The 12,634-nt window shown below is 39.7% G+C and overlaps 1 protein-coding gene and 1 long non-coding RNA gene across 17 annotated transcripts in view; one reads left to right on the top strand and one right to left on the bottom strand.

The window, feature by feature from the left end:
• The window catches only part of LOC133241054 (uncharacterized), a 51,692-nt gene extending 43,360 nt beyond the window's left edge, over positions 1–8,332 (top strand). Inside the window, exons 4-6 of one of the 2 annotated variants that reach the window (XR_009734493.1) lie at positions 3,286–3,398; positions 7,588–7,686; positions 8,162–8,332. This is a non-coding gene — a long non-coding RNA (uncharacterized LOC133241054). The remainder of the gene's footprint in view (positions 1–3,285; positions 3,399–7,587; positions 7,687–8,161) is intronic. The other variant, XR_009734492.1, reaches the window with a different exon arrangement.
• The window catches only part of DLG2 (discs large MAGUK scaffold protein 2), a 2,330,119-nt gene that overhangs the window by 604,400 nt on the left and 1,713,085 nt on the right, over positions 1–12,634 (bottom strand). For all 15 annotated transcript variants that reach the window (XM_061406089.1, XM_061406091.1, XM_061406093.1 and 12 more), the window contains 2 exons: positions 5,399–5,543; positions 1,998–2,136 (listed from right to left, as the gene is read on the bottom strand). In XM_061406089.1, the coding sequence (XP_061262073.1) occupies positions 1,998–2,136; positions 5,399–5,543 (284 nt within the window). The remainder of the gene's footprint in view (positions 1–1,997; positions 2,137–5,398; positions 5,544–12,634) is intronic.

Below are 12,634 nucleotides of genomic sequence, written 5' to 3'. Positions count from 1 at the left end.
GGGATGACAGTCCTTCTTTCAGTGTTTCAGAGAGGATTAAAAGGATAGTTTAAGTAAATGAGCAAGCAAAGGGCCTGGATTATAAATGGGGTTTAATAAATTTTAATTCACTATGGGGCCTAGAAAGATAAATGGCATTTTCAAATTAAAATCCTATCAAATATTAGCGATAGGATGAGAGCAAATAGATTATTGTTCTGGTGAATAAAGGTGCCTGTATTTATACAATCTTTAAAGAACCATGAGGATTATCTTTGCGGCATCCCTCATTTTAATTAAGAGCATAGAGATTAGACGTTTCAGCATAGGAAGAGGTTTATATTTGATTTAAACCACAGATGTACATTTGCAGCATCTAAACATTCCATTCCTTGGCTAAAGATGTAACAAGCTACTTCAGCAAACCTGAAATTGCAAAATAAATGGAAAATGCTTAATCATTTAAAAGGAAATGGCAAAGGAATGAAAAGACCAAAGCATACACAGGCACCAGAGAGGAAAGTTAAGCAGCACGAAGTCTCCTCAATTTTTTTAAGGGCTGACAAATGACTTCAGGAGACAGGCAGCATACAAAACTAAAGGATCCATCGCTATCGCTTTTACACACAAACACTTTCAGGGAAAAAAGTGTATATTTCTACAGGCAAACTCATTTTGGGTAAAAGTATTTCTCAAAGGAAAAAAAACAAGTTGCAGAGCTATGTGTAAAATACAAACTTATTTTGTTAAAAACAATGTCAGACTCCACCTACACCTGAGTATGCTTTGCACATTTGTATGACATCAGGCAAGGTCGGAGAAGGCGATGGCACCCCGATCCAGCACTCTTGCCTGGAAAATCCCATGGATGGAGGAGCCTGGTGGGCTGCAGTCCATGGGGTCACTAAGAGTCGGACACAACTGAGCGACTTCACTTTCATGTTTCACTTTCATGCATTGGAGAAGGAAATGGCAATCCACTCCAGTGTTCTCACCTGGAGAATCCCAGGGGTGGGGGAGCCTGGTGGGCTGCTGTCTACGGGGTCACACAGAGTCGGACACGACTGAAGTGACTTAGCAGCAGCAGGCAAGATATGAAAGGTTCAGGCCACAATGCCACACTGGGAAGCTCAGTGGGTTTGAGGGAGCTTTTTGTTTCTTGAACATCTTTGCATTACCTCACCAAATGCAATGAGCACACATTACTTTAGAACAAAAACACTTAAAAAAGAAAAAAATGTACATTTCCTATTATTCATACACACATTCATTCATTCGTTCATCACCCAAAATTTATTGAATCCTGACTGGACCATGAAGTAAACTGAGCTGGTCTTCTGTAAAGCATCAGATCTGACTTTTTCAGAGGCATGCCAGCTAAATTTAGTTTTATTTTGTGGGGTAAGCCATGTGGTTCTCTTGCTCTGCCCTAAAATCCTATCTTGTTCCCCTTAGAAATTAATGAGATATATTAAATTCAAACCATTTGGAGTTAATTTCACTCCTTTCCTTTCTACCTGCATTTACTGCACTCAAGGGAGGATTGACTGACTCCCCAAGTTCATTGAATTGTGTGTGGCCAGTGGTGGCCACAACATGAAATTTAGAACAAAAGCAAGCAACCAAACAGTTTTTTAGTTCTGACTCTTCTACTTACCAGATACGTAACACTGGTATGCTACTTCCTTCTTTTTGAACCTCAGCACCACTTTCTCTCTTTGAGTAATAATACCTACATAATAATAATAGCTGTAAACCTCAATGGTGTTAGATATCAGAAAGTCCTATAAATTGCCAAGTGATGGATGTGTGTACATTACAATTTCTCCACGAAGGATTTGTGGTTTTGCTTCCAACAGAGGACAATTACATTGCTTGTAAGTCTTGGCAGGTTTCCACTTCAGGTGAGACTATAATAAGCTTGAATAGAGCTGAGAAGCAACAGCTGCCATGTTAGGAAAATGCAATTCTTTCCTGGTAAAGGTCGCAAACCCAATTAACCAACAAACATATCTGACCTGGTATAATCGTCTTCAACAAGCATGTGCTTTGGAATTGGTGAGTACCTTCCTGGAGAGATGGGCGGCAGGGAGGTTTTATATTCTAAAGTGCCATTGTTGCCAGAGAGAAGATGGTTTTCCATCGGTGGAGAATAAGCTAAGGAGTGAAAAAAAAAAAAAGAAATCTGTTATGTGGGTGATTCAATGTGTCATGTTACAGTCCTGTTAAAAATAGAAAGGCTGTGCTGCATGCTAAGAATTCTGTGATCCTTCAAGAGATGGGAGTTTCTGTTTGTTTGCATTTAATATGTACAAGCACATGGTGACCTTTAGGATTGGAAAGATGTAATAACAGTTTTATCTGTAAGCCCAGTTCATATAATTAGGTAAAGAGAAAAACGGGAAGAAAAAAAAAGAAAAACGGGAGGAAAGATCCCGCACTCACATTTTTCAGAACAATGATTAATGTTCTATTGAAATAAAAATGTTAGCTTTCTAATTGCAGGGCTCACATTCTTTTCACATAGTTAATATCAAACCATCAAGAGCAGAAGGCTCTTGGAGCAAGTTACTGTATAAGACTTTAATCCCTAAATACACTATTCTCCCATCCCAGAAAAGCTAAGAACTCTGGCCTTTCTTTTCAGTTCCTCCACCCTAATTCACCCCCCTTTTGGGTGACTAAAAAGCTAACTGGATCTCCTGTCCCTGCTCTCTCCCCAGATCCATTTTATACACTGAGAAATGCAGGTCTGATCATGATGTTCTCTTGCTTACACACTCTCCATTGCTACTATTGTACTGAATATAAACTTTCCCTTTTATTATTCTTGGAAGACTGACTCATTTTGGTATCCCCTCTTACACATCTCCTATGGTCCCTAAATAAACCCTGTTCTTCCTAATATCTGTAGTTTTGCTCCACTTTACCAGCTACCTAAAACTTCTGTCTCTTCTCCCATCTCTGATACTGAAATCTTATCCATTTTTTCAAGAAACAATTCAAATGCTACCTTCTGCATAAAGATTTTTCTGGTCTTCCAAAGACAGGAGATATCCTTTTCCTCTGAGTGCCCAAAGGACATTTCTTTTTACCTCTCTCATGGCATGTACATCCCCTCTCAGTTTGCCAAATACTGCTGTTACTTATATACCTGAATTAACCTTCCTTTCAATGAAGGCCAGGACTGTATCTCCTGTGGATCTCACATATTACCTTATAAGGTATTTTACATGTACTGAAATTACTCTATATATTTCTTGAATTGAATAGCAAATTTTGTTTTCTCCTTTTGTCTTCTGACAGAAAGAAGAAATGTCCTATATGCCCATCAAGAAGAAGCTCACAGAGCCTGAAGACTGGTTTTTCTTTATTTGGCTTGAAAAACTCTGAAAGTTAAAACTCTTTAATATCCTAAGGTAAGGCTGATCTCACCTTACTGCTTGCTTGACAAAAAGACATATTCTGAGGGAAGTCATTTGACAATCATTAAGAAAACCAATAGCTGATGTAATGGGCAGGTAACAAAATCATTCAACATTTAAATTTCCCTCAAGAGAAACATCCAAATCTAAAGAGGTTAAACGACTTGCTTAAGAGTTACTAATTAATAACAGGACCTGAAGACATTCTGAGTTCTCAATCTCACAACTGGTTGCTCAAGATTTCAGAATGAGCACTTTTACTGATGCTGCCAAAACTGTCCCTTTAACTCACATCAGAAAAATGAATTGCTTCCAAATCTAGTCCCCAGAGAGAGAATCTTCTTGTTGACCTATTAGGAAGAGGGGAAACCATGGGGCTTATGTAGAAATGGACATTGTGAGAACTGAGCACAACATCTCATTGTTAGTTGTTGCTCAAGAAGCCCCCACCTCCAGCCCATCTCCACTGTCTTAGTGACTGAAAATTTTATCTGGCTTTCTTGCCAATATATCAAATTCTGAAAAAGGTTAGGACTATAAGGATGGTGATTAAGGAGCGTGATTTCACCATTTGAGGGCAAGATCCTCTTCCCCAGGAAGAAGAACAGTGCTCTCCCAGTTTATTTTGCCAGTCTCCTCCTTTTCCACTCTGTTACTATATAGATTTGAACTAGGGAGAGAGACTACTATGGCAGGAGAGCTATTGTGCTTTAGGGGCTTGAGAAATAGCCTTTAAAAATGTGCTGGCCCTTGGCAGCAATGGAGACACAGACATAGAGAACAGACTTATGGACACGGAGATGGGGGGAAGGAAGGGGCAGGTGGGGTTGATGGAGAGAGTAACATGGAAATTTATATTAGCATATGCAAAACTGATAGCCAATGGGAATTTGCTATATGACTTAGGGAATTCAAACTGGGGCTCTAACAACCTAGAGAGGTGGCATGGGGTGGGAAGCGGGAGGGAGGTTCAAGAGGGAGGGGACACAGCTGCACCTATGGCTGATTCATGCTGATGTTTGGCAGAAACCAACACAACCCTGTTAAGCAATTATCCTTCAATTAAAAATGAATAACCTATGAAAACTAATGAAAACCTACGGTATAGCATAGGAAACTCTACTCAGTGCTCTGTGGTGACCTAACCGGGAAGGGAATCTGAAAAAGAGTGGGTATGTGTGTACGTATAGTTGATCTGCTTTGCTGTGCAGCAGAAACGAATCCAACATCGTAAAGCTGCAATTAAGCTTCCAGAAATGGTTACTCTAAATCAAAATTTTTTAAAAATGTGTCGCCCCTTGGAATACTACTCAGCCATGAAAAAGAATGAAATAATGCCATTTGCAGCACCCAGGATGCACCTAGAGATTACCATACAAAGTGAAGTTAAATCAGAAAAAGAAAGACAAATACCACATGATATCATTTATACGGGGAACTGAAGATATGAACCTATCAATGAAATAGAAATAGACGCACACACATAGAGAAGAGACTTGTGGTTGACAAGGGAAAGTGGGGGTTAGGGAAGGATAGATTGGGAGTCTGGGATTAGCAGATGCAAACTATTAAATATAGAATGGACAAGCAACAAGATTCCACTGTATAGCACAGGGAATTATATTCAATATTTTGTGGTAAACCATAATGGAAAAGAATATGAAAAAGAATATATATATATATATATGAATAACTGAATCATTTTGCTGTACAGCAGAAATTAATACATGGTATGTAAACTATACTTCAGTTAAAAAAAACAATGTTGCTCTTATGTGGTTGTAATCACACTGTCTATAACATACATTATTAAGCCTTTCTGTAATGGCGAACCTGCCAACTCATCACTAAGACCCCCAAGGCAAATGAAGTACAAGATCCCTCTGCGGTATTTCCACAGGCTAAACAAGCAGAAGATCTTGCCAAGTTTTATAGAATTCCAATTTTGAAAACCCAGCCTGCTGTTCAAAGATGACTCTAAGCATGGTACTTACAGTGTGTAATATCAGGTGGACCATAAGGATCAGTCATATAAATGGTGGTGGGTTTGCCAACTTTTAGATAAACTACATCTGATGTGTTCTTCAATATTGCTACTGCCTCCTCATGTGTTACTTCTTCTAAACTGTAGTTGTTTACCTGAAAGTGGGAAAAATTCATTGTTAGAGCGAAATCTATGCAGGTGATTAGCCAGAACTATCCAGGCAAGAAGATATACAAAATTATGAGCTTAAGCAAAGAATAAATCATAATTATTACAGTCCAGTATCTATATTATACTTTGACAGAACAGATAGATTAATGGCATTAGCCGAAGCGGATAAGGTACAGATACTAAAAAATAAGGCTGTTTCTGCCTTTTCCTATGAGGAAGCAATATATTATATTAGAAATCAGAATACTCTTGTGGAAAATGGAACAAAGAGGTCAAATGTCTTTCTTATGCTATAGTGACTGATTACAAAAGCAATATACATTCATGGAAGAAAACGAAAACAACAGATAAAAATAAAAATTATCCATAATCTCCCTATATGGATATATATCTTTGAATGATTGTGACCATATTACACACATTGCTTTGGAATGTGCTTTTCAACTTTAAGCGACCATTAGCCTCTATCATGTATGTATTTCAACAAGATGAGTTTTGTTTCCTATAAATCACTGTGCCTTAACATAATGATTTAACTAATCTCTAAAGCACATTTAGTTTATTTCAAATGGTGTTGCAATAAACTGTTTTCTATATTTGTGCACCACTCTGATGATGTCTTCAGGATAAATCATACAAATGAACACTGGACCAAATTAAATGAATATGATAAAGCCTCTGGTGCATGCTTAGCTGCTCAGTCATGTCTGACTCTTTGTGACCCCATGGACTGTAGCCCACCAGACTCCTTTGTCCATGGAGATTCTCCAGGCAAGAATACTGCAGTGGGTTGCCATGTCCTCCTCCAGGGGATCTTCCCAACTCAGGGATCAAACCCAGGTCTCTTGCATTACAGGGGGATACTTTACTGTCTGAGCCACCAGGGAATCCCAAGGCCTCTGGTACTTATTTCCAAAGTGCCCTATGGAAACATGAGCCAGTTTCCTCTTATACTGCAGATATATCAGAGCCCTGTCTTCCCACAGCTTCACCAAGCTTGGCTTTTCTCACTTTAAAAATTGTTCCCATCAAAATGTCATTTAACATGAGTCTGTTTTCTAAGGAAAGAGCGCTACTGTTGGAACATAGAGCTTTCCAAATGAACAAGTTCAAGAGTACCTTGCTGCAGTCGGCTTTAACAGCCACTTCTCTCTGTTGGAGAGAAAAGCCTGTGATACCAGTGCAATTATTCCTTCATGGCGGTGGCTTACAGTGGGTCTCTGAGGCACCTTCTCTTAAATGGTTTTCAAATATTGAGGCAATATTTTAAATACCTAGGTTATCCTTACTTGACTCCTATTTTTCTTTATATGTAGCAATTCTTTAGTTGGTTTCTGCTGAAATGATGTGGAATTCAAATCAATGTAATATAAATGTAAATAAAATAGCTTGGATTCCCACATATTCTCTGTAGTATCTAATCAACACTTCAGTCATTTAACACCTTGTAGCATTGCTTTTTATTTTTGCTTCATGCTGTTGCATAAATTCCACATGCCACTTAATCCTTGGTGGTGCAGCCAGGTCAGGGGCCCTGGAACAGAATGGAACTGAGCCTGACTGTGGACCCTGAGCTCTCCATTGAGTTGTAAATGTCTGTACTGTTCTCCTCTAGAGAAGTAACATTCTCTTAACTCTTTTTGTACTTCCAATGTCTAGCACTTGTTCATTCATTGATCAAACGTTTGTTACATACCTATTACGTGTCAGTCACGGTTCTACACGTTAGAGATATAGTGATAAAACAATAAGAATGATAATCAGAATTACAGCAGACACTTACAAAGCCTTATTTCATGTCAGGCATTGTTCGAAATCATTTTATATATATAAACACCATCAAATCCCTCAATAGCCTATGGACTAGCCGTGTAATTACTTTCATTTTACAGATGAGAAAAGCATGCGTCCAAGCGGTTAAAAAAACTTGCCCAAAGTCATTGACCTAATTGTAGTAGAGGCAAAAATCAAAGCCAGATGATTTGGTTCCAGAGACTCTTAACCACTCATCCCTATTGCTTCTTTCAGATGGACACAGTCCCCGCTCCCATAAGACTCACATTCTGAAATGAATGGATAGAAAACTAGACCCATGCAGAGTGGGATTGTTGCGGGACTACAGGCATGGTAAACACAGCTGATGATGGCAGCTTTTAGACAAATAGCAAAAAAGATAGTAATACTAATAAGAGCTAACATTTATTTAGCACCTGTATGTCATATATCTTGGAAATACTATGTGTATATTTTGACGTAAGTTACATAATTTATCCTGGTTATAGCTCCATGGGGCTTCCCTGCTGGTTCAGACGGTAAAGAACCTGCCTGCAATGCAGGAGACCTGGGTTCGATCCCTGGGTCTGGAAGATACACTGGAGAAGGGAATGGCTACCCACTCCAGTATAGCTCCATGAGGTAGACATTATTAGACCTACTCTGGGAAAAACTAATATCTGGAGGTTAACACAGCAACAGAGAGGTCACACAGCCCCCAAGTGGCTAAGTTATCAGTTGGATTACAGTCCTGCTGGAAAGACGAAAACGAGACAGCCCTTGAGTGTTGGTTCCTAGGACTTACATTATCTATTCTTTCTTCCTTTAGGAGAACAGAGTCTCTTTCTAAGTTTGCATATGGAAGCGATGTGAATGCCTAAGTGTTATAAAAGCCTGAGCAATCATTATCCTTCTTGCTGAATCCAGTGATGACAACATATTGCATCAGCCAAATACACTGACAAAGTCAAAAATAAATAAAATGGAAAGTTGCTTGATATATCTGTTTCTCCAAAACCTTTTTATATGTTTGACCAATCACTTTTTTTTAAGGACTACCACTTATACCTAGATAATGAATATTTACAAATAATGCTCATATACATAGTTTAAAATGTATAGAACTGTCTTGTCTTAAAAGATGGTTGCCTAAGGTAGCTCTGAATACTGTGACCATGCACCCTAGAAATATCTATATTGAAAAAAGAGAAGAGGGGAAGAATTTATTGCCATAAGCAGAGAGGAGCCAATGGATAAAGACCCTAAAGGCCAGAAACCAACTGGATTAGATTACAAGTGGCACAAAAGCTCTGTTTCTGACAGGGGCTCACTGTCTCTCTCCCCAGGATGTAGAAAGCACACAGCTCATTAGATTATCAGTGAAAAAGAGATGTGGCCAGCACTTATTAAATTGCACTTCCTCCATCTTGATGTTGAGCCTTGGAACAAGCTAGAAAATGTTATCTTTAAGTGTGTTTTCTGAGAATGACTCCCTTAACAGACTCTCAGACCACCAGGAAAAAAATCTTTAGAGCAGAAAACAGAAGCGGAGGAGAGGTTGGAAGTGAGGAGTGAGGAGAGAGAGGATATTGGGGGAAATACTGGTAATTTAAAATAGTAGTAGTTCAGTCAGCGGAGAAGGCAATGGCACCCCACTCCAGTACTCTTGCCTGGAAAATTCCATGGACGGAGGAGCCTGGTGGGCTGCAGTCCATGGGATCACTGAGAGTCGGACACGACTGAGTGACTTCACTTTCACTTTTCACTTTCATGCATTGGAGAAGGAAATGGCAACCCACTCCAGTGTTCTTGCCTGGAGAATCCCAGGGACGGCGGAGCCTGGTGGGCTGCCACCTATGGGGTCGCACAGAGTTGGACACGACTGACACGACTTAGCAGCAGCACACTCTCTTTGGTGACTGTGAAGTGTTGGAAGATCTACACTGATTTCCGTCATGGAAGACGGTGTGATACTGGCAAAATAATGTAGTGGTTAAGAGCACACGCTTTTGAGTCACACAAACTAGGACTTGTTGTGGTCCTGACACTACCTAGCTGACTTTGAAAAACTTGTTTGACCTACTTAGCCTCAGTTTTGACATCTGTAAAATAGGTATGAGAAGAATCACTGCCTCAAATGGGTTACTGATTTAAATATACTGACCCATGTAAAGTGGCAGGCTCATTAAAGTGCTCATTATTGTTAGCTCCTGTACATTGTCATCATCCATTTCTCTCCTCAGGAAACAGGAATTCTTGGTGAAAATTTTCGCTGAGCATTTTCCTGTAAACATCTGCGAACTGATGAGTTTAATTAGAGTACTGTTGATGAGGCTTCTGTTCGGTCTTTTAAAATATTCAGAATAGTACAGGATCTGGACCCAAAAAATGCTCTTTTGTGCTGAAGTCTTCAAAATGTTTTTCACGAAAGTGGGTTTATTTGGGTTAATTATATGTGTGCATTATCCTCTGAACTCTCAAGATAAAGGGCCTACAGCTGGAGCTGATTGTACACACAGAGAAGGGACATTTTACTGATTGGCTGGGTGTTCTTGTCATTGTTTGTCATTGTTTTTTTTCCTTTTCTTTTTCCTTTTTTTTTTTGCATCAAGTATCTGCCTATCATGGTGAACACTGAGCAACTGGCCTGGTTTCAGAAAAAAAAAATCATGTGCATTTGAATGAAGTGTTTCCGTGGGGTGTGCAACATAGAAGGAACACGTGTGCAGCCTGGCCATGTATTTCAATAGGACAGAGGACCGAGGCCAAGACAGAGAGATTGGAGGTGAGATGACTCATTCTCTCAAATGGAAGCAGGAGCATGATGCTGACAAAGGAGGCTGAAGAAAGAGGTGCCCGGAGACTTGTAAGAAAGGAAGATGGCAAGTGTTGTGGGAATTCAAATAAGTGTTAGCAAATACACATGCGATGGTACCAAGGTGGGAGGTGTAGGGGCATGAGAAGGTATGATAGGAGAAATGAGCTATGTACAGATGGCGAGACACGGACCTTTCCATAGTCATTCAGGAATAGCAACGTGGTGAGACAAACTGGGAGTATTAGCGACATAAAAGTTGCACTAAGACACAGAACAAGGAAATGTGACACTCTAGAAACACTTAAAAAAAAAAAACATACAAATTTCAGGCTCAGCCGGTAAAGAATCCGCCTGCAGTGCGGGACACCTGGGTTCAGATCTTCCCTGGGTTGGGAAGATCCCCTGGAGAAGGGAATGGCAACCCACTCCAGTATTCTGGCCTGGAGAATTTCGGTCTAGGTTGCAAAGAGTCAGACAGGACTGAGTGACTTTCACTTTTTGAGGGCTTCCCTGATAGCTCAGTTGGTAATGAATCTGTCTGCAATGCGGGAGACCTGGGTTCGATCCCTGGGTTGGGAAGATCCCCTGGAGAAGGAAAAGGCTACCCACTCCAGTATTCTGGCCTGGAAAATTCCATGGACTGTATAGTCCATGGGGTTGCAGAGAGTCAAACATGACTGAGTGATGGAGAGGGAAAAAAATACCAAAATATTCCACGGAAGACAGAGAGAATTAGTGACGTTCACTTTTCTCTAAGGATGGATGGTTCATTATTAAAATGAACAAGAACTGAAACCTTAAATAAGGGAGAATAGAAATTAAGTGCAGTAGCCTCTTTATGAAACACATATAATATGATCTGATGAGTAACAGAAAATTGGAATGGGAAAGAAGGAAGTTGATTTATCATGCCCAGTGACTAGTTAGATTTATGAAAAATAATAGCCACATATAAAACCTAGGTGTTTTTAAAAATGAAGGCAACCTGGTATAACGAGAGTAATTTTGAATGTAGACTCTGATCTGCTATCAGTTTCTAGTTTTATGAATTTTGTAGTTAATATATTTACTGAGTATTAATTTTCTTCTAGTCATATACAGATGTGAGAGTTGGACCATAAAGAGAACTGAGTGCCAAAGAATTGATGCTTTTGAATTGTGGTGCTGGAAAAGACTCCTAAGAGTCCTTTGGACAGCAAGGAGATCAAACTAGTCAATCCTAAAGGAACTCAACCATGAATATTCACTGTAAGGACTGATGCTGAAGCCGAAGCTCCAATACTCTGGCCACCTGATGAGAAAAACTGACTCATTGGAAAAGGCTCTGATGCTGGTAAAGATTGAAGGCAAAAGGAGAAGAGGGTGGCAGAGGATCAGATGTTTAGATAGCATCACTGACTCAATGGCCATGAATCTGAGCAAACTCCGGGAGATGGTGAAGGACAGGGAAGCCTGGCATGCTGCAATCCATGGGGTTGCAAAGAGTTGGACGTGACTCAGGACTGAACAACAACATGTTTACTAAATATTAATTTTCTTCTGTGTAAAACAGGGTAATACTGATTGATTTACTTTGTTTTTGAGAATTAAATGATACCATGAACCTGAAAAGACTCTATAATATAAAGCAGCATATGAATAACAATCAAACTTCATAATCAGACATGGTACTTCTGTTGATCCTAATGTTGGAAACAGTTTTTTCCTGTTCAAGGTTCTTTCTATGAAAACGATCTTATAAAACACTGGCTCCTGCAGTGCCTCTATCCATCTTGAAGACTGACCTTCTCAAGGGCAAAGATGAGATTGTTTTCATCTTTGTATTTCCTCAGCTGATATACTGTAAATAGAGCTAGTTAATAAACATTGAAATATCCACTAAATAAGTTTGAAAAAATAATGTGGCATATAAAAGGAAAAGTAATAAAAATTTCCTATTTTAAGGAAGAATGAGGCATTTGTGCTGTGCTTCTGTTTTACATTTGTGGGCTGACTGAGAGAGGAGAGGATGAAGAATGAAGGTCATTTCATTGGACACTCACTGTGCGTCAGGCACCGGACGTAACAATGAAAGACTGGGACAAAGCGTGAGCGCCGGGTCACATCGGCTTATGAGGGACATAATCAAAGCTTCAACAGTGTGCATGTCTTCCTCCTCCATTAATCATTAATGTATTTCTTAACCTTTCATTCCATAGACACAGAGAGAGCAAGTGCCAGTGATGTTTTGATTGACTCCAGCTTTCTCTGTGGCAGCGGTCAGCAAATGAACAGCATGATAGGGACTCCAGGGCAATCCGCTGGGTGCAGGAAGAAATATTAACATTTTTATTAATGTTTATCACATTGATCTTCACCTATATTTTTGTGCATGTCCAGTAGCTAAGTCATGTCTGACTCTTGTGACCCCAAGGACTGCAGCTCACCAGGCTCCGTTGTCCACAGGATTTTTCACACAATACTGAAATGGGGTGCCATTTCCTA

This window comes from Bos javanicus, chromosome 29 (assembly GCF_032452875.1).
Source record: "Bos javanicus breed banteng chromosome 29, ARS-OSU_banteng_1.0, whole genome shotgun sequence".
NCBI classification, from domain to species: Eukaryota; Metazoa; Chordata; class Mammalia; order Artiodactyla; family Bovidae; genus Bos; species Bos javanicus.
The sequence above is the reverse complement of the archived record's forward strand: the minus strand, read 5'-3'. Positions and strand labels throughout refer to the sequence as shown.